Source organism: Dipteris shenzhenensis, chromosome 7, assembly GCF_047967505.1.
Source record: "Dipteris shenzhenensis isolate YYH24624 ecotype China chromosome 7, Dip_SZ_1.0, whole genome shotgun sequence".
NCBI lineage: Eukaryota > Viridiplantae > Streptophyta > Polypodiopsida > Gleicheniales > Dipteridaceae > Dipteris > Dipteris shenzhenensis.
The window spans coordinates 13,745,882-13,771,912 of record NC_141602.1 but is presented as its reverse complement, the minus strand read 5'-3'; the positions used below and the strand labels follow the sequence as shown (position 1 = coordinate 13,771,912).

Here is a 26,031-nt window from a genome sequence, read left to right as displayed (position 1 = left end):
CCAGCTCCCTTACATCATCAGGTTCCTTCAACAGTGAAGACAACTGACTCTCTTCCTCTGATGAGATGCTCTCTTTCTCTGTCTCACTCAAAAAACCTATCTCTTCATCTCCTCAAGTTCCTCTTCCAATTCCAGCCTACAGCTCATCACATAATCTGGTACTCTCCTTGCATCAGCTGAACTTCCTTCTCCTCCATCCATAGCAACTCTCCTGTTATTTTGACCTCTGCTTCTTCCTGCAATCTCCATCCAATTTAGGCTGAGTGTTTTCATCAGCTCCACAGCTTCATGCAATTCCTTTTTTAGGGAATCATCCCGCATAGGAATAGACACCGGCTCTCTCTCTACATATGCCTTAATCATTTCTGGCCTATTGACCAGGGCTTTAGGCTCCTCTTGCATACCAAGCTGTTTCAATCTTTTGACCTTCCATTCTTTCTCTCTAGCCACTCTGACTGCATCCTCAAAACTATCAATATTCTTCAGCTCCACCTTCAGACGGAGTGAAGGTTCTAGACCAGCCACAAACCGGTCTCTCTTTATCATCTGCGGGGGTATTTCAGGAATCAAAGCCTCACACCATAGACTCCATAGTCTACTAAACTCTATCAAATACTGATCCACATCCTGATTATCCTTTTGCTGAATTTTGCACAACTCCTTCCATACTTCATTAGGGCTCCTGGATTGTGCAAACCGTGCAAGAAAAGCTGCTCTCACCACTGTATACTCCGGATTTTGCTGCTGAGGATGAGCAGTCCTGAAGGCAGCCACTTGAGTCTGCAACCATGCCTTTGCATCTCCCTGCAAACAATAATTCATGATCTGAAACAAAATCTGAGGGGTTGCCCTATCCTTCATAAGTGCTCTGAATTCCATCTTTTCCAAGAATCTCACTGCATTCTCATATGGCATCCCCCAAAACTCTGGAAAGTCCTCTGCCATCCTCACAATCTTTCAACTGTCACACACCCTGGCTTTCTCAACCACAACAAAACTCGAAGGCAACAAAACAACCACACTACTGAGGAAGCTCACTCTGCATCCGAAGAGCATTCTTTTTCCTGCGGCCAAGCACTTTCAAAGCTCTCTGCACTCTGGCTCGGAGTCGGATCACACGTAGCTGGACTTCAATACATCTGTCCTTCCTGTGACCACATTTTCCACACCACTCACACTGTATCACTCTCATGTGTGGATTTCTCCCCATTGCTTGCAACACGTCTCAGAACACCTGCTCCTCCAATCTTGTAAACTGAAGTGAACTTCCTCCGTGGAGGCACCAAAACGTGGATGGATAAAAAGAGTAGAGCCTAACCTGCCTTCACGACCACCCTCATCCACGTTTAAAACACCCGAACAACACAATCACAAGGCAAAAGGCATTCATACAACATCATTGCTCTACACATAGCTTCTGATACAACTCACACTCTGGCCACACTTCCTCCAGAAGCCAGTCTACCTCAGAAAAAAACTCAGTGGACTACACAGTTCAAGACAAGTGGACTTCTTGCTTCAATAACTCAGAAAACATTCAGCTTCAAATGCATCCAACCCACGATGTACATGAAGACTATCTTCTTGACTCTTCAAGACATCAACCCACTAAATGGCCACAGTCAGAAGTCAGACATCTTATCATGTCTTCCTGAGATCAGCATCAAGTACCAGAAATGATGCAGCCCGCCATTTTACTAAGCAATAGCTCATAGTCAACCATGTACAAGCCCACACAAAAGACACCTCAAGCAAAGACTTCAGCCTCTTTAATCTCATGCAAGCTCAACTACATTCTTGTTGCAGCTCATGCTTCCTCAAACCAAGGTATTCCAGCTTCTATACACGATTGTCCACCCCATTCTCTCAGCCCACTCCTTCAATCGGTACACTAACTGCTAGCAGCTTCTCAAAGCTTTCTCTCTGAACACAAACATCCTCTGTCGTTTGAGTTCTCCAAGCCTCTGCACTCGATATCCCACTCCCATCACGTGAACAGAGTCACCACTGCCGCCTTCCTGGCATACAAATCTGTCTTCTTCCCATGTGACCACCTCTTCTGTCAGAAGGCTTCTAGCCCAATCAGTCTTCTCTCTTGGACCCGATGTATACACCCTCCCACAGTCGCTTTGGCCTGCCAAATAGCTCTCTTTCCATAGTCCTCCTGCCCACCGAACATGCTTCTTCCCAAGACCTTTAGTCGCTCACGGTCTCTCACCACCCCTACGAGCCTTTATCGTCTAAGGTCCTCCTTTCTAGTTATCGAAGGAACTCCTACTACTGTGAGCTCCCACAACAGCTGCTCGCCATCCCGTCGGATACTGCCTCCTGGCAATTCCTCACCACTCCGTGTTCATGTTCTCAGCCAGCCAAGAAGCTTAAAACTCCCGTGCCCACCATCGTCTTCTTCCTTCCAGCGGCTCTCTCTATCGCTCAAGGTACTCCAGCGCGCAGAACAAGAGACCTCCATCGCTCCCTATGAGCTCCCAAAGTCCTCCTCATCTGTGGTCCTCCCTTCGCCCACAGAGCTAACAAAGCTCCCTCAACAGCCTTCACCATCCATCAGTCCGCGTGATGACCAGCCCGCGTTCTCGTTACACCACCCGTATTATCCAAGGATCTCCCTGGCTTGCATAGCAACGACGCTCCAAATCCCAAAGCTCCTTGTAGCCAAGGTCTCTCCTTTTACGTATCTTTTCCGCTCATCTCCAGAACCATGCAGCGTGTAATCGCGTCGCCACAGCTCCCCTCTTCCTTGCTCCCTTACTCACGTAACTCCCGTCGCCTTCTATGCTGTGAGCCCACGATTCCTTAATCTCCAGCTCACTATTGCAACCACCATCAACAAGCTCTCCCTTCGTCGCCTAAGTTACTCCCTTGAGCTCTCCTGGCCTGCAGTCGACGCCACCATCAACCCAGAATCCCCAAGCGAGCTCCTCACCAACTCACGGCCCCTGCTCTCCTCCCGTTCGGTGCTTTTCAGTTCACCACGCTTCCCTCCTCCTTTTTTCTTTTATCGAGAAGAGCCTCCCCTATATAAGAAGCTCCTTCTCGCCTTCGATCCTTCCACCAGCTCGTTCTTCTTCCCGTTCATGCCAGCTTGTCGCCGAGAGCTTTCGCTTCCTCATCACGTAGCCACCTGCATGCATGCTTTTTTGATTATGGCCACGTCACCTTTTGCTTTTTCACCACTCTCCCAATCCTTCTAACTATACCAAAGCTCTTAATGCCCATATGGTTCTAGTTAGGCACTCACTCACTTGCATGCCACCATCACTTAGCATTTAGTTCATGCCCTCATATAGAGAGGACTCGGGACAACCATGAAAGGCGTATGTCATCCCACAACAAAACCCCGTCACACTCTGAATACCATGTTCTGGATTATCTGGTGATCCTACACTGCACTTCATTATCTCCCAGAAGTCCTTGTAGAAGTGTCTTCCATCTCAAGACAATATATCATCAGTGTGGAGTCCGTCATGAGGGTATCCACAGCTCATTTCCCCTACCAACTAGCTATATACATAGCTCTGCACTCACCCATCAACACGCAACAAGTGAAAAACATTTTTTCTTTTTTATCCACACACCGGCGGGCAAAAGTGAAGGAGGTTGGCTGAACAATAGCCATTCGCCAATCGAAGCTAGAAGGCCATTCAAACAAAATGAAGATATGTCATCACTTTAGAAAGAAGATTGGGATGGAGGAGGCAGGTGAAGAAAGAAAAGAAAGAAAGAAAGAAAGTTTATTAAAGTTTTCGGAAGACCGATGGGTCTATGAGACTGTGAAAATCCTGATACAACGAGCTATAGTAGTGGAGCTACTAAACGAGCATCCATACCAATGCAAAATGCAAAATGCAAAAAATGCAAAAATGCAGAATGGCAATACTAAGTCCTAAGTATAACATAGTCATGTCGATGGTCAACTATATATCAATCTCAACATCATCATCAATATCATCATCATCCCCAGCAACAGCAAGATATCAGGATGGATGAGGCAGTGGAGGCATGAAGTCGGCAATAGAGTGTTGTCGGCCACTCAGTGGTGCCGTCTTGGCACGTCTCCTGGTCGTAGCTCTGCATCTAACCAAGGCTACTGTGACCCCCGTCAGTCGGGCTCCGACTCCTACATGCAAGTTCTACATGTAACTCCTACATGCAACTTCTATATGCAAGTTCTACATGTAGAAAGAAAGAAAGAAAGAAAGAAAGTTTATTAAAGTCTTCTGAAGACCGATGGATCTATGAGACTGTGAAAATCCTGATACAACAAGCTGTGGTAGTGGAGCTACTAAACGAGCATCCATACCAATGCAAAATGCAAAAATGTAGAATGGCAGTACTAAGTCCTAAGTACAACATAGTCATGTCGATAGTCGACTATATATCAATCTCAACATCATCATCAATATCATCATCATCCTCGACAACAGCAAGATATCAGGATGGGTGAGACAGTGGAGACATAAAGTCAGCAATAGAGTGATGTCGGCCACTCAGAGATCCGGTCCTAGCACGTCTCCTGGTCACAGCTCTACATCTAACCAGGCCTACGATGGCTCCGACTCTAAATAAGTAGGGGATGTCTCCAGGTGTGATCTGTGTGTCGACCCTCTGTCTGAGCTGTCGGGTCACGAGCATGTCGAGGCCTCGTCTCGTTGGGGTCCATGTGATCTAGTTGAAAGAACTCCGTGATAGAATTCTGAGAGGGATCAACCGAGGAAGAAGTATGCGCTCGAAGTATTCTTTCGCAGTGTGTCTAAGTGCCTCATGAATGAAACCTACCAAACACCGCTGGTCTGGGTAGGAGAGAAAATAGGCTAAAATCCCATAACTATCCCTGAAGAGACAGTCGAAACGCCCTGGGATCTCATAGTACACAAGACAGCCGAAGATGAAATGCTCCTCTGTCTCAACCTCCTGTATGTCACACAGTGTGCATATGCGCCTCTGCTTGGGTAGTCGCTTTGCTCTGCCGCTCTCGATGCGAAGTCTGTGTGAAGAGACCCGAAACTGCCTAAGAGAGATCCTCAGCAAGTGGGATAGGTGAATCTGCGTGTATCCTGGTGGGTCAATGAAACCCTCCGCTGTGATATGTAAGAAGTGATCTCTGTAGAAGCTAAGCTTCACTGGGAGTTCACTCGGTCCCAACCAAGTCCAAAATGTGTGTAGCTGCAGTAGATCCTCACGGATAACCTAGTTGACCTCGTGTGATAAAAGGGAAGAAAACGGAGCATCCATGCTGTACTGGAAGAAAGGTAGTCTATCCATGTGGAACCCCAATCGCTCAAACCATCTCTCTGTACGTGCATACCAGCACCTCTGGTCTCCTCCTATTGCAAGTGCCATAGAGGCGGATAGACCTATCCATGGTAGCCTGCTATGCCTTGAGGTATAATCCCCATATTCCCTTGCTCGGTACAAACATGTAATGACCTAAAATGCAGCATCTAGCTATAAAGCAGGTGACCCAAACTCACCATGAATGATCTGGTGAGAAACGGATGACTTACCACGAATCATCCATGATAACATGAGAACCTGTAGCCGCTCCACACGGGCCCACTCTGTATCCGACAAGTCTCGCGTCCAACAAGGGCTGCCGTACATCCCCGCTGGGCGAGCCAAGGAGTCAAAAAGCAACCCCTTGGTGCGTGGATCTTGAAAGTGCAAGCGTAAGCACTGCCTCTCTAGTCTGGCCAATGAGGCATATCCTCTACTCAAGCGTGCCTGCATCGCAGGTCTCATGGTGAAGCTCGTTCTAGAGAAGATAACCCCAAGATAAGTATATGATGAAACTATCTCAACAAATGACCCGCAAATGTGAAATGCTCCTGACGCATGATGGCTCGAGATGTATTGCACATCATGACCTTGGTTTTACCCAGATTGACCTTCAAATCATGAGACTCACAAAAGGACTGTAGTGCGTCTAGGTCTCTCTGAAGCCCCTCTGCTGAGGAAGACAAGAGAGCCACGTCATTTGCATAGAGTAGAATCTGGATCAGCATGTTTGCATCACTGTCTCAAGCTCGTCAATATAGAGGCCAAAGAAGGTGGCGACAAAGGACACCCTTGTTTGACCCAGATAGTACTCATGATCTTGTCTGTCCACCCGGATCCTGCCCGAACTCTGCTAGAAACTCTCTCGTAAAGTGCCATGACAGCCCAAATGATCTCTTGGTCATAGCCCAAGTCCTGTAGATGCCATATGAGGCGGGCTCTCAGGACTATGTCAAATGCCTTGCGGAAATCCACAAAGCAACAATAAACCCTCTACTTCCGTGACCTCGCCTCCTCGATGATACATCTGAGCCTGAGAATGTGGTCCATGGTTCCATGATCACGCCGGAATCCGGCCTGTCCTGCTGCTCTAAGTCCTCGATACTCTACAAGTCTACTAACCTCGGAGTCAAGTACTGATGCATAAATCTCGGACATGACATGTCCAATCATAATGATCCTGTAGTTCTCCAAGCTCATGGGATCTCCTGCCTTGTGAATAGGTGAGATATTGTTAATGGTCCAAGTGTGTGAAAATCCCAAACAGACAGCTTCATTAAAAAGCTTTGCTAAGATCGAAGCTAGGAGGTTAATCCCATATGCAATGAACTCAGTGCATAACCCCTCATGATCCTTCGCTCGGCCATTATGACGATTCATTACGGGATCCTTTACCCCTCCTCTGGTGAAGAGGGTGGAGGATGTGGGACGAGGCATGTGTGAGAGGTTAGGGGCTAGCTGATTTGGGATGTCATAAAGTGTGCATGCATAATCAAACCAGATCTGGGTGTTAGTGAGTAGCGCAGGGGACCGTTCTTCTAGAAATATCCACCAGAAGTCCTTAGAGTTGTTACTAAACAAAATGTTCAGTAGTTCCTCCTCGTTCTGACGAACGAAGTCTAGTTTCTTCCTCTGTACCAATGTACGGTATTCACGTAGCGTATCTGGTGCGCTTGGAAGACTGTTTTTGGTTTCGAATTTGAGTTGACAAGGTAAGGCCTTCTCCGCGGCTGGAAAAGTCAACTAAAGGGCAGCAAATGGGGATGTCTCATCATCACCTCGAATATCTCTGGCAAAGTGGGAGGTCTTCGGGAAAAGTAGCAAACTGCGACAAACAGATCTCGGCTGTCCATGTGTCATATCCGGATCCAAAGAAATCTGGAATGTGTATCTCTCTGCTCTACTGAAATGATCCCCCGAAGTGTGGATCTGAAAAGGACTGCAACTCCACCTGAACCTCGAACTCCTCCTGTACCCCTCGTCTCATCTCTGTAGGCAGACTCCCATGTAAATCTGCGATTCTGCTGACTATTGGAAGAGGGCGCTCTAGACTCTGATGTGTCTCTGTATAGAAGACTATGTCGTGGCCTGTATAGGATTCTGAGAAGTTCCATGGTTTTGACCATAAGGTACCATTATAGTTCAAAATGGTGCAAGACAAGGTCTCGGATATCTGAGTCTCATAGACCTCGCTTCCCTATGTAGGAGAGGGGGCAGGTGTCCTACGGGGGCCTATAAGAAGTCGTCTCTCTCGTACCAATGCCCACTTTCCCTCCTTCCGGGCCTAATCCCACTGCTGCAACAAAGAGCGCGTCTCCTCAACTGTAGAGGTGTGAGGTCCTCATCCATAGAGATCGCTGGCTGATCTCGAAGGACTGACCTGCGTCGTAGAGCTGAAAGTCGTGCCTGAGTGTCATGGAGCTGTATGATCAGGGATTGCTCTCGGTTGGGATCTCTCCCCACCCGCCATGCCTTCTCTATCTTGTGCTCAGCCACACCCAAGGTAGCGGCCACGAACACAGTCGCATCTACCCTCGATGTAGCCTCAGTGCGTGGGATCCCGCGTACTCTGATGTTGAGAGACTTATTGGCTCTCTGTTGCTGCTCCATGAGGGTAGCCGAAATGGTTACCCTTGCGGGTTCCCATTTGGCAACCTCAACTCATCTGGAAGTCTCCTCAATAGCAAATTGCATGCTCGCAATCTGTACCTCGACCACTGGGGCACTCCCTGGGACAGTGTGTATGGCTGTGACCTCCTGTCGGAGCTACATGATATGCTGTCTGAGTCCCTGAATAAGACCCGCCTGCTCCCAAATGGCCCTAGCCTGCTCCTGTATGATGCGGCTCTGCTCCCGGTTGAAGCAGACCTGCTCCCGTCGTGCGAAGCGAGTCAGCTCCATCTCACGCTTACGAAAACTATGTATCTCCATGAGCAAGGTCTCACGGGCCTCTGGTGTATCAGCCCACCCATGTCCATGCTGAAAATGTGGTGACTGTGGCATGAAAGTGTGGGACTGAGTCCGAAAACTGAACGGTGACTGAGTGAGAAACAGAGATGACAGTGGAATGGATAAGGCAGTCCCAACGGGGTGTGGGAGCATGGGCCAGCTGAGAGGGAGAGGGGAGAGTGAAGCATAATGCGGCACAGTGTATGACACCTCCGAAGTAGGGGTCATAAGCTGTGCGAGAGCTGTAACAGGAGAGGAGGGAAAGAGAACAACAACCGGCGCCATGGGCATGAGTATGTCACTGATCGTAGATGTAGAGGGAGCTGAGACTAGAACTAGAGCTGAGCCTGAAGCGGGGGCTGAAGTCGAAGTAGAGATAGAGATAGAGGGAGCTAAGGCTGGAGTTGAAACCAAAACTGAAACTGTAGCGCGAGTTGAGGTTAAGGTAGAGATAGGCGCTGAAGAAGCTGAGACAATCAGGTCATGTCTTTGCCTTGCTGTCTACGCCAAGTCTACTTCGGTTGTAACATGTGTTCACATCCTTCAATTTCAGTTGTGTCATTTGCTTTTTGTTGTTGTTGTTGTTGTTATTGTCGTCTTTCTTGGCTTTGTCCTCCATTTCTCTTGGGGGTGTGGGTGCAGGTCTTAGTGTCCGAACGAGAGTACCGGTTCCCCTCCCATAATGGGAGGCAGGTCCAATGCGAGGTGGTGGAGAGACAAGGTCGAAGCCTGAGCTGGAGAGGCAACCAGGAGGTGGAAAGGAGAGACTAAGATGGCGAGGATTTTTATTTATTTTTTTGGTTGTTTGGTTTTTTTTTCTTTTTCTTTTTTTTGATGAAGCCCACACTCTTTAGGGAATTGTGTTGAGTTCTACTTCAGTATTCCAAGCAATTGTCTCAAGTGTCCATACTTCCTTGCACTCCACGTCCAAAAGCATGTCCTAATCTTGCAACTCCTCCAACCTTGCAACCCATCCTCTCCCTCTCCTTCTCCTCCCTCCTCCTCCCTCCTCCTCTTCCTCCCTCCTCCTCTTCCTCCCTCCTGCTCCCTTCTTCTCCTCCTCGTCCTCCCCCATGCTCTTACACCTTCTTCCTCTCCCACTCCTATGCTCCCCTTAAACCCTTAGTTCCTCAACCCTTAACCTCCATGATCTACGAGGGAGACCAGTTCTCCACCATGTACCCTAAACCTTGGAACCTCTTCTAAACTCTGGAACCTCCTTCTGAACTCTGGAACCTCCTTCTAAACCTTGGACCTCCTTCTAACCCTGGAACCTCTTCTAAACTCTAGAACCTCTCTCTAAACCTTAGAACCTCCTTCTAAACCCTGAACCTCCCTCTAATCTTTGAACTCCTCCTAAACCCTGCAACCCCCAATGAAGGCGAAAGCCTTCATTACCTCAACCATGATGATACACGTTCCTTTTACACATGCATGCACTATGTTTGCTTACCACACTTAAGCCTACGTCTCTCACTGGAATACGACTCGAGGTCCTAAGCTACACGTATACTACAAACGACAACCCCGATATATCTGTAGGTGACAAAAAGCATCGGAACCCTACATACTAAGAATACCCTACTCTTCCTATGGAAGCCATGGGAAAGAGCCAACAATATCGTACATATCCTCATAAACACTAGAGCAAAGTCCAAGGTTCCTCACGCGCAGCAATGGCCAAGTGAGTGGGACTTTGATTTACTATTCACAATCACAATCAGAAAGCCTTCTTGACAATTACCCTCTCCAAATTAGTTACGCTAGTCTCATTTCATGCCTAGTTGATGTATTGAGAGTTATCATAAGAATTTATCGTGATTTCATAAAATTATATCCTACTTAATAAATGTTTATTTTCTATCTATCTACACACACACACACCTTTTTTTAAGTGAAAACTTTGAATGCTTTATATTACAAGATCGCTATCCCAGAAAATTGGTAAGCTAAAAGATTACATCAAGAGAGAATTTCCGTGTAGAACAAATAAACATCATGGTCTATGCAATGAGTTTGCAAACAATCGAAGATTACTGGAAGCAAGCGCAAGCTTTTCCTGCCATGCTTTGAACGCCTGAAAATTTCCATGATGGCAGTGATATAGGATGTAAGATCTCCTTTGGTAAAAAAGATCAATGGAAGATAAAATTGAATGTAGGCCACCAAAATACATTGAACAATTCTGAGCCGGACATGCAAAGGCCAAGTCATTGACCAACCCAGAGGATAACCAAGATGGCGTACTAGCTGATTGGGCAAGACAATTTCCCCCGGCCATACCAGACTATGCAAGAGAGATTTTTGAAAATTGGACATGGAGGCCAACAGCTAGGTCATACAGTGAGATAGCTTGCATAAGCGAAGAAAGGTCCCTTTCAGTATTCTGTGGCACAAAAAAGGAGTCGTCTGCATAGGCATGAGCAACTAATAAGGGGTGACTTCCAAGAATATGCAAGCCATGTACCATGTCAGTCGTCACTAAATGGTCGATATATTGAAGCATAGGATGCGTGGCTATAGCATATAGAATAGCACTAAGAGGACAGCGCTAGCAAACTGAACATCAGAATGTCCAAGCTTCAGAAGTATTTCCCAACAAGATGCATGCAGCTTTGCTGTCACGGTAGAGCCAAAAGATGATATGCTGCAATTTCTAACCAAAGCCCAAAGCTCGTGTGGTCTGAGCTATAAAATCCCATTGGATGGTGTCAAAAGCCTTTGCAATATCTACTTGCAACAAGAGAACATCATGTTCAGTATACTTGGCATAAATCCCAACATAGGCATTTGCGATATTGTCAGTTATGTGCCTACGAGGAATAAAACCATACTGTGCCGAATGAAGGCCCTCATGCAAATATTCTTTGATAGGATCTACCACCATTTTGGTTATGACCTTATAAATAACACGCATCAAAGTGATAGGCCTCCAATCAACCAGGGACTCACAAACTGGCTTCTTGGGCAGAAGTTTTACAAGCCCTTTCTTCCAAGAATCCGGCATGTATTGATGTTGCCAGGTAGTATTTATCATTTGCAGCAAAGGAGATTTGAGGAGATCCCAATATGCCAAGAAGAATTCAACTGTGAGACCATCCCAGCCGGGAGATTTCCATCTAACACATGATTTAACAGCATCACTTAACTCTCTTTCAGTGAAAGGAGCTTCCAAATCCAAAGCCTGTGTGGGTGAGACAATGGAAGTGACATGCTATAATAATTGCTGCCTTGCTGAAATAACCAAAATGAGCAAGGCAGTAATTATTACAGCATAAAACGATGAACACAAGCTGTGCTCAAGAAGAAGTCCAAACACCATAAGAGAAAAGAACCCTACAAATACTTTGAGAGTGCCTCTTATAGTGTAAGCCTTTAAAAAAGGGATGAACATCCTTTATCCAAAAAAACCCTTTGTCGTGCCCGTGTCTCCCATTTAGAGATTTTTCTATTGTCATTGCATTGCACACAATGTTTAACCTGGCATAAAATATGATTTTCTTCCATAGAAGGATTTCTAATATGACTCAGCTCAGTCAAGGATTGACACGTGTTTAGCATGAGCAACATTCTCTCTCAAAGTCTTCATGTAATTTTTGCCATAGTTGTGAATAACTACTTGCATTCTAGTAATGAAAGCTTCCCAAGCATAGTCAATGCCAAAGCAAGACTCTTGTGACAAGGGGTGGACAGCCTCATAAACCATGGCCTAGTATGCATCATGCGCCAAATAACTATTATTGACAATGCGTAGTCTTCTTTGTGTAAGCCGATCAACAGGCATGTCATGAAGAGAGATCCTCAACCACAAAGAGATATGATCAGAATGCATAAAAGCATAATCCAACCGTAATTTAGCAGTGAGACAATCATAGTGCTGAGGATTAACCCTGTACCAACGATCTAGACGAGCTCGATAAGAAGACTGAGCATTATGCTGAAAAGTATAGCCCGGCAATATTGGCTATGATTCTTTCCAAAGATCAACAAGACTAAGGTGAAGTAATAGATTCGACCAATGATGGTGCTTATGAGTATGGCCAAAAGTATTATCACCCAGCTGAGGAGCATTATTACAATCCCCACAAATAAAGGCATGTTGTCTCCAAAGGTAGCCTTGCATATCAATCCAAATTAAACCTCTACTACGAGAAGATTGAGGTGCATAAACAGAGGCAAATTCAAAAATTCCTCCCTGAATGACACACTGTATGATCATCCATCTGCCTTGGCTATCATTGAGGGCAACAACTGGCTGAAACTCATGTTCCACCAAACAAACTACACTTGAAAAAGAATGCTCACCGGCATAAAATATGTCATACCCAGCAAAATGCCCATAATGACCAACATAAATATGCTGGTTAGGCTCTTGCAATGCCACTATGTTAGGCTGTAATTGATTGAGATATCCCTAAACAAGTTTCCATTTCTTGGGATCACATAACCCCTGTACATTAAGAGTCAAACATTTTATATGTGACAACATATTTACAGAATATGTACAACTGAGAACCAAAAGTATCAAGTCTGCATTTCAATCTCAAGATCCGGCCCCCAACCTTGAGAAGATACAAGTGCCTATGGAGAAGACAAAAGACCCATAATTTCCTCTTCAGGGAAGAGGATGCGACTTGTTGTCATAGTAGCCCATGTAATACCAATTCCTGAATTTTCTTGAGAATGACCATTTGAAGATGAAATGTACGAGGAGGGAGAGGTCTCCGGGTTGTCACAGTTTTTATTGGACTCTGCCAAGCTTCCTGCAAAGTCTTTTCCTTTACCTTCGAGTGAGAAGTAGAAGGCATCAAAAAAGAGGTGTTTCCATTCGACACAACCAAAGCTTTTCCCTTATACTGGGCTGCAGTAGCAGGCTTGTTTGGCTTATTCTTAACCAGAGAAGAGGCAAGAGAGTCCTTAGTTTGCATTTCAGCAGGCATAGCATCTAGAGGCATTTTGTGTAAAACCAGAGGGCATTACGAAGCATAGTTACCAGCCGAAACGGAAACGGAAGAAACGGAAACGGAAGAAACGGAAGAAACGGAGTTTCCGGGCCCCGCCGAAACGAAAACGGAAGAAACGGCAATATGATACAATTTATGTATAAAATTTTATTTTTTATACATAATATAATTATCAATAGAGTGCAATTTGCAAATCATACATAATACAATTATCTATACTTGAAGCTTCAGCCTTCAAGCATCAATGCATCATTCATACTTCATGGAGCCAATGCCTCCTTTATAACTATCTAGGAGGGAGACATGGACCCAATAAGCATCTCTCGGCATTGAGGAGGATGGAGAGGTGAGAAGGAGGATGGAGAGGTCACAAGTGAGAAAGGATGGAGAGGTAGAAGGAGGATGGAGAGCTCAGAGGTAAAAGAGGATGGAGAGGTGGAAGGAGCCTGGAGGATCAGAGCCTAGAGGTAGAAGTGAAGGAGGATGGAGAGGTTACAGGTAAGACTAAAGAGAGGATGGAGAGAAGAAGGATGGAGGGATGGAGAGTAGGCTGCCAAGCTGCAGCTTTTGCAGGATGGAGAAGATGGAGCAAAGGATGAAGAGGATGGAGAGAGAAGGATGGAGGTCCGAGGAAAATGGGATGGAGAGTCCAAGAGCAAAGGATGGAGGGATGGAGAGAGCTTAGAGAAGGTGGAGAGAGCAGCAAGGATGCACAGGAGGAGTGCGATCGGCGGGAGGCGGCCAAAAATGGAGCCAGGCGGCGAAATCACGACTTTTGGGGTTTAGGGCAAAAACAGGTTTTACGAAACGGCGTTTCTTCAAGAAAGGCCGTTTCCGTTTCCAGCCACGAAACGGCCGTTTCGTGCAACTATGTTACGAAGCCAATGTGTCCGAACCTATTCAAAGCAAGCTCCTACAAATAATTCCCATTTAAGCTTATAGAAAGCACTTCTCATGGCAACATTGTTGACACTAACAGCATAAGATTCTGGAGTGGGATTATATGTATCCCACAAAATACAAAATCTATTAGAGTTGCCATTTGGCCGTGGTGGACACACGACCTTGCCCAAGGAAGCTGAAATTTTTGGCAACAAAGAAGCGAGGCATTGAGGGCTACTTTCACCCACACCAAATAGCGATGTCTAATCAAAGCTTGATAATCCCTGGTAGGCGACCATGGGAGAACATGGACCATTTGCTGTCCATAAAAAAGAGGAGAATGTTGTAAGAGCATGTGCTTATGCTGTTCAACCACCATAATAACTTCAAAGAAGCCCCTAGCTGCATAATGCACTTTGCGTACAAAACAACCACCTAAAGTGCGGGTCAACCAATTACCCACATCAACTACGGCTTGGAAAGAAAATAATCACTGCATGCTTGGCATATTCACGCAACGGATCCACAATATCACCAACCTCCACCATATCCCAGCGGTGGGAGCAGAGTCTTTCCATTCCTTACGAGTATCTTCAAACCCTTCATGCATCACATCATATACCAATTGAGCCTCAAGAAAGGCATGCATAGGGTCATCTTGCTTATGCTTCTGATGCGAATAGGTCTTCATATTAGCCATTAGCTCCTGTAGAAGCCTGACAACAAACTGTACAGAAAATTCTGACAACAAACTTTATGGAAACCCTGCAACCTCTACAGAATCCCTGACAACAAACTGTACGAAAACGGAGATACTGTACAAAAACTGTATGAAGAGCCTGTACGCAAATAGCAGCCTGTACAAAAAACGACAGCCTATATGCAAACATCCGCTTGTACGGACGTACGGAAATCTTGCTCAACTTTGTATGGAAGAAGAACAAAAACCTGTGCAGAGGGTCTGACAAAACATGTACGAACGCTATACAGAACAAGAGGCACATGCAAGGTACTGAAGACGTATGGAGAGGACGCAAAGGCTGTACGAGCGTCAAAAAAGGCTATACAGAGGCCGTATAGGTTGAAGACGGGATGAGGAAGGCACACGGAAGGCTATGAAACCCTAGAGGCAGCTCCAGGGAGGGCTGAAAACCTTAAACAAGATAGCTAGAGGGCACAGACACCATCTCTCTCACCTACACACACAAACCACACACACACTTTTTTTTTTTAATGAAATCTTATATTTTTGTGTGAGAAACCTCAAAAGAGGTAAAAACCCACCAATAAGTACAAGGAAAAAATTTACAAGTAAAACCTCAGAGCAAAAGTCATGAGGCAGCCAAGTAAAAAGTTACATATCAAGCTAGAGGAGGATCAAACACAGCATCCTCCAGCTTCAAATTAATGCTCTATAAAAACTAATGCAGTGATGAAACCATGCCATCAATAAAAACAAGTTGTTTTTTGCCCTTATGATTCTTCTTGATATAGGCTAGTACCCGAAAGTTCTGAATCACAAGGTCAAAAACCTGTTGTAACATGGGATGAAAAGATTCCGGTAAAAAAGGTACTTCTACGAAAACTCTGGCACAAGCATCAAAGGCAGAGAGGCTAAATCAACATCTATATCTTCCGACGAAAAAGCTACATCTGATAAAGCAGGACTTAGCATTTGAGCTTCATTCTGAGGATCAACTTGAGTAAGAGCAGAGGCAACGTCCTGAGAGAGAGCATGCATATCATCCTGTAAAATCCCCTCTGCAAGGGGTACATCCATATCCTAAGTAGAAGGAGACTAATGGTGCTCAACAGGGGTGCAATCCTGAGCTTCTTCAGCAAGAGGAAGATTTGCCTGTGATTTATCTACCTTCCTCCAATAGTGCTTCAGAGCAGTAGAAGGCTTCTCCAAAGAAGCCATAGCAGAAACCGGAGGAGAAGGGAGAGTAACCTTGACAGCTGAAGAAGGAGCAGGAGGAATGGGCCTGGATGTAGAAGGACAATCACGTGCAAAATGACCAACCTGTCGGCACCGATAACATGCAGTGGGAAAAGATGTCTCTTGAGGACTCAAGCATCTGTGGCAACGAGCAGGAGCAATGTGTCTACGGGCCAACATCTGCCCAAATGGAAAAATGCCCAGAAACACTCATTAGAAGAAAACCTGTTTTCAAAGAGGAGTTTTGTAAGCCCAAAGCTGCTTTAATCTCTTTCTCCACCACTTGGCTATGCGATGCATTCACCAAATAGAATTGCCTTTCTCTGAAACCCATGGTTCAGGCAAAAGGATTTTATACAATGCAAGCACCGTAATCTGAGATAGCCTCAAAGGGCGAGAAGAGGACCCTAGTGAAGTCAAAGTCCAATCCTCCAACCTGTCCTGAAGTTCCAAAGGAGGAATCGGAACAAAAGGCGAAAGTATATAAGCAATTTGTTGCCACAAAGCACGATAATGAGAGCCCAAGCCATATTGTGTAGCTACTAGAGAAAAAGATAGCATAGAGCCATCATCTCGAATAACATCAGCAACAGAAGTTATGCCCTTAAAAGAAACAAAATAGGAACGATGAGGTTTCAGAAAAGCCAGTGGAGACTGAAAAACTGTCGACCAATGAATGCTTTCAACTCGCAAAGAATTTTCCAACAAAGACTGTCGACCATTCCATTCCAAATGAGAGAGGACGTGCTTCCAATCAAGAAGCAAACTGGAGACCAAAGGGCAGCCAAGCAAAGTGCCATCAATGTGACCAAATAAGAAATCCCAGTAATTGATTTGCCAGTGACCAAAGGCAGAAATACTGATATGTGTAACTAGAGATCTAATCATAAGAAGGCTGATCACCTTGCAAAAATTGCAGCGACATTTTTCCCCTGTGAGCAAGGATGTGCACCTGGATATTTGTGATGTTCAAGCCACCATGCATCTTGGGAGAACAAAGTTGATGCACTAAAAGCAACCTAATACTTTTTCTGCCATGTTTGGAACACCAAAAGATTTCCATAATGGCAGACATGAAAGAAGCCAGATCTGCCTTGGTGAACATGATCGAAGGAAAATAAAATTGAATATATGCCACAAGGATGAACTGTACTATCCAAGCTGAACATGCAAAGGCCAAGTTGCCAATTTCTAATATTCTAGCTTTTTCCGAAGCTTGACCATCGCCCAATCAGTTTGTTGGCGGCATGTGATTTATCTACCTTCCTCCAGTAGTGCTTCGGAGCAGTAGAGGAAAGCTTCTCCAAAGAAGCCATAGCAAAAACCGGAGGAGAAGGGAAAGTAACCTTGACAACTGAAGAAGGAGCAGGAGGAGTGGACATTTTCCTTTAAAGGACCAACTTTTATATTATATTTCATTGTGCTTTAAATATGTGGTCAAAGGAATCATTGTCAAGATCCTTGATGAGGGCGGAATGGTGCATACTAGGTGGTTCTAAGGCTAAGAGCTTAGGTGCATCACATATGTGTAAAAGCCAAGGGACAAGTGTATTTAATGTACTCCAAGAGAAGGGTAAAATGGTGTACCGAGAATCGGTCTCAAAATTATTACATGTGACAAGTAGAACCATCTAGGAAGCTGTGGGCTCTGGTGTACGCATGTAGGAAGAGAAAGTTGTGGGATCTTATGTTCATGCAGAGGTTGGCTGGGTGGTATAACTATGCACCATAGCCCATGATGAGAGAAAACTTAGATAGGATCTCTCTCTCTCTCTCTCTCTCTCTCTCTCTCTCTCTCTCTCTCTCTCTCTCTCTCTCTCTCTCTCCATGATCGGGACTCAAAGCCAATGACTCGACACCTCAGACAGAGGGTAGACACACAGAATACACTCGGGGATATCGCCTCCATGTTCACCATAGGAGCTCATCCGACAAGGGTTACTATAGCCCCTATTAGACGTAGAGCTATGACCAAAAGATGTCATAGGACTGCACCCTCAAGTGGCCGACAGCACTCTATCGCCGATTTCCTGCCTCCAATGCCTCATCCACCTCTGATGTCCTGATGAGGATGATGATGATGTTGTGACTGATTTGTAGTTTGATCACCGACATGACTATGTTGTACTTAGTACTTAGAACTATCATTCTGCATGATTTTTACATTATGCATCGGTGTGGATGCTCATTTAGTAGCTCCACCCTCACAGCTTGATTGTACCAAGGTTTCACAATCTCATAGACCCATCGGTCTTCTAAAGACTTTAATAAACTCTCTCTCTCTCTCTCTCTCTCTCTCTCTCTCTCTCTCTCTCTCTCTCTCTCTCTCTCTCTCTCTCTCGTGACAAGGCATCACCCTTGACGTAGCCCACCGGATCCAAAGATCGAGGAGACCACGCCCTCCCCCATATCGCGAGACAGCTCAACAGACACAGATACGAGAGCTTCGCACATCTCATCAGAGTGCCACCAAGTTATCTGGATATATGGAACCTGAGCATGTACTAGGAGTGCTAGCCCTGAGCGCCTGACAAGCTTCTGTTACTTTGCTACTCTAGTATTTTTTTCACTAGTTGAGCATGTTAGCATTTTAGCTTTTGCTTTCAGTTTTTCAGCTTTCAGTTCTCAGCAAGGGTCTTAGTGAACCCTTTGCTTCAGCCCTCAATGGCTTGTATGAGGTACTTCTTGGATTCGTACTTTGTCTCATAGGCCCACGACGCCTCTTGCAGACCTCTCTCTCTCTCTCTCTCTCTCTCTCTCTCTCTCTCTCTCACATCCAAACCAAGGGTGCCTCGCTGCTTTCATTCCTGAGGCGGTTCAACATAGAGAGCACTTTACACAAGATAAAGAGGCAGGCCTCAAACACACTACCCGACTCTTCTCATAGCAAGATCACGCAGTTCTTCCAGTCAAATCGTATGGGCCCACAATCACTAACTACAGATGCAAGAGGGACTCGGGGCCTGAGGCGTGCCATACTCGACCTCCCATCCTTGTTCAGACCTAGGACACAACCCACAGGTGTTACAATAGCCTTAGTTAGCAGCAAAGCCACTGCCAGGAGATCAAGATGCATAACGCCCACACACAGTCGCCAACGCTCCAATCCTAGCTACACATCAGCTCGACCTTGCCCCCTCTCCATCTCCCCTTAACACTTACACCCTGTGAGGCCGCATTGTACTGGCCACATCCGGCATGGCCTGGTGACGTGGATTGATCGACGTGATGATGAGGATTGTGATGATGATGATGTCATTTTATTGATGATATGACTACTACTTAGGACTTAGCATTCAGCATGGGTGATGATGCTCGTTTGGTAGCTCCACCCTTTATGCTTGTTGTATCAGGTGTTCTACCAATCTCATAGACCCAGCCCAGCTCGGAGTTAAGGAAAAAGGGGAAAAGGAGCTGTTGCTGCTACTGCACCTGTGAAACTGAGCTGGAAGCAAACTGTTGGAGACACGAGAATGTTATGAACCCAACTTGAAACTCCGACTTCAACTTTGAAGACTATAATAAACTCTCTCTCTCTCTCTCTCTCTCTCTCTCTCTCTCTCACACACACACACACACACATATCATATTGTGGGGGGAAATTGAATGGTATGATTGCTTAGTATGGTAATATAGTTTTGTCAACTAGATTTTGACTTTGCACGATTAGAGTTTCATGTATTCTCCATCCCTTTACTTTCAATCATTAGTGGTTCATTGCGAAATACACTTCAGTGTCTTGCTTCTCCACTCGCTCTTTCTCTCTTATTTCCTTCAATAACAACCACACAAGAATGATGCCATTTGACCTACCACTCTTCTAAGTTCTGAATTATAAAGAATGTGGTACTGAATTATAGAGATTGTCTAGAGAAGTTGTACTCTCCTAGGCACTGAATATAGAAAATGTGACAGTGCGTTATAAAGAATATAGTACTCTCCCAAGCCACTACCACTCTCCCAAGCCACTACCACTCTCCTAAGCACTGAATTATAGGAAATATGGTAATTCTCTAGCAAACCCGCTATTGATGCTTTTTTCAATGTATTTGTTTTATGGATGGTGAAATTGGTAAGTTATGCCCGTGTGAGCCTTCACACGAGGACAAATTTTGTATTCTGTTAAAAATGACGAGCAGACAATAGAAAAAGGAAGAAAGTAAATTCAGAACAAGATTATCTACCATATAAAATTCTAGAAGGAATATTCTCTCTTTTTTAGTTTTGCCGGAAGTGATTGTATTAGAAAAAATACTTATAATGGCCACCGACAGGATTTGCAGCTGCAAGTACAGCAGTCCGAGCTGATAAACTAGCAACCAGTCCAGCCTTAGCAACAGACACACATTGCTGTTCCATAGCCTCCAACAATGCCTAGTACATAAAAGATTCACATACGGTTAGTATTCTCTTAAGACCCTTTTAAATCACATCGGTGCAGGGAGAGTCACATGGGAATTGAACATATATACCTGGTGTTCAGCAGACATTTTGTCAAATTCATCAATGCAACAAACTCCACGATCAGCAAGAACCATTGCTCCTGTATTAAAGGATTATTTATTTTATTCGTTGTATAAACACTGAATACAACCTTTATGTACTATTTAGCAGTGAATGTATCTTTTGTCTAAGATTGAAGCCCTAGATTCTTATCAATGTATGCAAATTAAGTGTATGACTAATGAAAGCACTTGGGCATACTTAAAGACAAGCTCATGATCCTACTATTGTGAGTCCACGATTGACAAGGCATTTTCAATCCACTGGAAAACAGCAAACATCACAACATCAGAATAAACAAGACATTTAAGACAAAATAAATGATGGCGTAGTGTCAATCGCCCACCTTTAGGCTAGGCATAACCTATGTCTAGATGAATCCAAGAACATGCCCAAATTCATCCTTTGAAAACACAACACATAGTGCAGTTTCATTCTCGTGATAGTCACTCAAGGTTGAAACCATAAAGTCCATCATGCATAGCAGGACCTAGCTATTACGACATCCCCACCTACATCAATAGACCCAAATTCCAATGGTGGGTATCAACTATAGTATAAACATATGCTTCCACATATACATATCCATGGAAACTTGAGCATCCATTTATACAAAGGTCTTCCTACTGAGTTTATGTCAGCACTGCAGAGGTAAAGTCCAAACTCAGCCGTGATAAAGGCTAGCACTATAGGAGAAGGCTAATCGAAAAGTAGTCTCTTCATTCACACTACAACTGCTTGTGAAGACTAGACAATTCTATTTAGTCTCTCCCAGTTGAGCATTTCTGAGCAATCAAGGTTGGAATCCCACTGAGGCCCTACCCTTTAGAATGTTATTGTAGGTGTAAGTATCAGTGTGCATTATGTGTAAATGTGTGCATTGCAATGGTCTCTCCATTATCTGAATGAGTAAGTTGTTGGTTCTTTGAATTTTATGTTAAAGCGAAAGTAGTCCATCGTGGTTTGTAGATTTGTTGATTGTGGTGTTTTTTGAGAGGTCTCTATGCTGGAGTCACCAATACAGGCTTGCTTCAACAAGGTGGCACAATCACAAAGTCCTCATTTAGAGAAAATATAAAGAAACTCGAATAAATATTACAATAAAATCTTCCATTAACTTTTAAAAGGGAAACGGAAAGTGTACGAAAGGGAAAGAGAAAAATGCAAGTAAAGGTGAATGAACATGGCGAAAGGTAGATGAGTGAAAAGAGAGGCAAGAAAAGAGATGAAAGGAAAGAAAACCTGAAGCTCTGATACCAATGTAACAGGGAGAGAGCCTAGCTCACTCTGTGGACACTGAATGGTCCCTTGCAATGGTAGACCCAAGAGAAGCCAATGTCTGAACACGTGTAGGACTGCTTGTGGATGAAGAGCTATATGTGGGTACTATGAAAAGATAGTCTACTACACTATGCTCTAGGTTGAAAGACCCCTATGAGCGGATAATGGACTCACATTGGTAGCTGCTTATTAGGAGAGGAACTATGAGCAGGCCGTGAGAAACGGTTGATGCTGATCTACCAATGGTCTCACCTGCAGTGAACCTCCACCAATGCTGCCAAGTCGACACGCCGTCGGGCCGATCCACGGCCTCCTCAAGGCGTTCCTGTCCCAACAGATGCTGGAAACGGTCCAATGTCGTTGCATCCTCCTTTGACTTCTTTTCCTCCTCACGCAAGAGCTGAAGCTGCTCACAAAGGAGCCGATTCTGCTCTAGGAGACGATCTTGCTCCTTGAGCGCTCGCATGAGAGCTGCTATGCTGGATAGATCCACAATGGAAGGCTGGTAGACCCATCAACTGACTGCAAGAGAAAAAGAAAAAAACCTAACCATCACAAGATGTAAACGCACACGAGTGAAGAGGGGAGCTGGCCCAATGCACAATGAAGGGAGGGAGGGAGAGGCTAGAGTATGGTGCTATACTAGTCCAAGGTAGGGACGAAATATAAAAATAGATAATATCTCCACCATGCTCCCTGACTCGGTCCCCATTACTAAATTTTGCTGCCAGGACTCCCTCCAAACTTCTTCAGATCAAAAGGAGCCATGCTGCTCTGATGCCAATGTAAAATGCAGAGAATTGTTGTGCGGAAAATAGATGAATGCAAAAGGAAACTCAAGCATGAGAGACATCAGAGATCTTCCTAACTATAGTATACTGCTGTATCTATACTGATGGCATAAATGCACTACCGTTGTACATGAGAGCCAATCGGCATACAAAATGGATACCCTTCAGAGTATCATGCTGCAGTAAAATGACTACAAAATGTGATGGAAACGCCCTGAATTGTTGTGGAAGCTTCCTGTTGAGCAGGCGCCTAGATATGCGGGATCTGATACACGTGTTGCTGGCCATGGATTGCTACTCCAGGCTGGGAGCAGTGGATAAGAATTGGCACCAAACTCTATGTCTAAAATGGGGGCAAAGAGACCTTTATATAGGACCTGCCATGGCCGTCTAGGTCAACCAGTTGATAGACCAAGTCAAGCCGACTTGGCTGGTCGGTTGACTGCCCTGGCCCGATCAGATCTGGTCGGTTTGAATGGCCTTCGAACGGCCTGCGGATGGCCTTCGACTGGACTCCGAATGCTATTTGTTCTGCCCTCCTCTGGACAGAGGTCAATCTGCCTTGTTTGGCTGTTGTTTTGTATTTTCTAGTGGTCTCAATTTGTCCAATCAGTGTGTCACAATGCACTTGACATAGGGGTTCATGTGACAAATGTAGTATAGATTGCCACAAATAATGCGAGTAAGCATGGGTGTACTACTAGAGTGTGACTATCCACAAATTTTTTGGACTTCCTATGCTACACATAGTTTGGACATCCTTATAGAGGACATAGGAAAGCTTCCCTGGATCACCTTGGTGGTTGACAAGGTACCAAGCATGGTGAATTTTTTTAGAGCCCTTGCAACTTTTCACCCAAAATACAGCCCTCACATATGTCTTTAGGAGGGGCCTATTGACAAGGTAAGGCATCGTACCAGTCCATAGAGTTTGCTTGTTTATGCCAATGCCATGCCTCGTGATGTCCTTGCCTCCTCTTCATAACAATGAGAGACATGCCCTTGTGGGCAATGAATGGAAAATGAACATACTTCGGAAGCAAAAAAGCTTTGAAAACTTGTGTTTCACAATGAGCAACTCAAGCCAGCTCCACAGTTAAAGTGCAAGTGTTGGTTTATATACAAAGCTCCAAAACTACTGGCATGGCATCCAAACCCTAAAACTAAAAACCACACTAACTGAACCAATGTGCCTCATGTGGCACCTATATGTCACCTCCCCACCAATAAGCCCCCAAGGATATGGGAGAGGATGACCGGCAATAAGAATGGACATCTGATGGAGGCCATGTGGTGAGAAAGAGGAAGCTGTGAGGGCTGAACAGTGAGAAAGGAATAAGATATAGTAGCTGCTGTGTCAGCAGCAAAATTGGCTGCCACATGGGCAGGCACATAGAGGGCAGCAATGAGCTGTTGCTGAGCCTTAGAGGGTTGCAAAAAGGCCCATGTGAGCACACCATTTTGTATTGCATATTTTGGAGCTTTCTATATACATGTATTGGTTTTTCTACTCCATGTACAAGCAAGAATTGAGATGTTTAAACAAATGCCAACTTTGGCATAGGTCAAGTATCCTACGCGTGAGAGAGAGGCTTTATACATCTAAGCATACTTTGAGGAAGTGGAGACATTATCCTTATGGCTCCAAGTTTGTGGTATGTCGATAACACATCATTTAAGTACCCTTGTAATGCTTCGGATCTACGTGGCTGAAAGGTGAGATGGTATGAGCTTATGCAAGACTTTGATTTCGAACTCGAAATTGGAAGGGGTGCCACCATGTGCATGATCATTATTTCAGCCCTTTTTGACAGAAGGTCCAAGTTGGGGCATTGCCCAAATGAACCAAGTGGTTCAAGTTCTACGGAGAGAAATCCAAGATCTATTCTATTTAGAAGGGTCTCTTATTTAAAAAATATAGTTTGCATGACGGATGTCTAAGACATGAGCAAAAAGTCATTTTCGAGTGTCATGGCACCCTTGGACAGGACAGCATGGTATTCAATGAATGTTGGCTTTGGTCGAGCAAGACTTTTATTGGCCAAAGATGCAAACTGATATCGTTCAAGAATGTCAACATTGTTGAGTTCATAAGGGGGAACACTGTGGCTTGCTACATCCATTGGAGATTCTCAACAAGAAATGAGAAAGTATTTCCATTGACTTAGGTAGCTTGTTGCATCCATCGGATATCCCTAATAAGAAATGGGGATTTATTTCCATGGACTTTATTGTTAGATTGCCAAGAAAAGGAGGTGGGCATGATGTCATTTGAGTTGTGGTGGATAGACTGACCAAGACGGCCAGATGGGAGGAGGACAATTTTTGCTTTACGACCAGTATAGTTGCCTGTAGAAAAGTTATTTAGTCCTTATGCAGTACCATCTGAGATCATCAGAGACCGTTACCCAAATTTATGGGTAACTTTTGGTGTAAAGTGTTCAAGAAAAATGGACGACTAAATTGAGTATGACCATCTCAATATCGTGAATCAAATGGACAGATGAAGGGAGTAAATCAACGAATTCTTGAGGATATGCTATGAACTTATGTCTCTCACAAGCAATCTGGATTGGAAGAGTATCTTCCTATGGCTAAGTTTGTACATAAATAGTGTGAAACATTCTGCCACTAAGCTGACTCATTGCCACTTTAAAGTTGACTGTGAAAAGTTATTGTTAGGATGAGATTGCGCTTTTTACCTGCTTCAAATACATAATCACCCGTTATGGCATCCTTGACAACTGCCACAGTAAGCCCTGCCGTTGTCGTAGTGTTACCACATACATAAATTCCACGAGGTGCAACTGTAGCAGCTGCTTGCAGAAGTTGACTCTTGCCAAGCCCCGGATCACCTGATGTTTTCATTGTAAAAACAGTAGTTATTCAACAGCTACATTCTGAATATATTTGGCTTGAGAAAAGAAAGGAGGCCACTGAAACAAATTTGCATTTTATATATTCTATATTTGTAAGCTTTTCTGTACATAGGTGGAAATAGTAAGCATATCAAAGAAAGAACCACATTAACTCACCAACTATCAAGACATGAATGTCACCCCTGAGAGGAACTTTATTCTGATCAAGTACATACTTTTGTACGCCTCCAAATAGAGCTAAAGCCAATCCCGCTTCAACCATATTTAAAAAAAAGTGTCAAAAAGAAACTTGATGAGTATATGGATATACACAGTGCAGACTTCTTTTCTTCCACCTTGCTTCTTTGAGGCTTTCTAGTAGGCCTCACAGCAACAAATTTATAAAAGTGAGAACTCTTATATCAAAAGGCCTATGTAAGCACAACATATGTACAAAGATGTCTATAAGAAATCAGACCAGTCTATTTTTAGCCCACGTTAAGCTATAGTGGGAAGCACCTGGATATGTATATGCAGATCTTTTCCATCTGAAACAGCTGTCCATATTTATC

The 26,031-nt window shown here is 44.5% G+C and overlaps 1 protein-coding gene across 3 annotated transcripts in view; it reads right to left on the bottom strand.

Annotated features, from left to right (window-relative positions):
• The window catches only part of MCM8 (minichromosome maintenance 8), an 81,649-nt gene that overhangs the window by 18,346 nt on the left and 37,272 nt on the right, over positions 1–26,031 (bottom strand). The window contains exons 7-10 of one of the 3 annotated variants that reach the window (XM_087377008.1): positions 25,637–25,732; positions 25,304–25,456; positions 20,499–20,569; positions 20,282–20,400 (exon numbers count right to left, since the gene is read on the bottom strand). In XM_087377008.1, the coding sequence (XP_087233134.1) occupies positions 20,282–20,400; positions 20,499–20,569; positions 25,304–25,456; positions 25,637–25,732 (439 nt within the window). The remainder of the gene's footprint in view (positions 1–20,281; positions 20,401–20,498; positions 20,570–25,303; positions 25,457–25,636; positions 25,733–26,031) is intronic. The other 2 variants (XM_087377010.1, XM_087377009.1) reach the window with 2 other exon arrangements.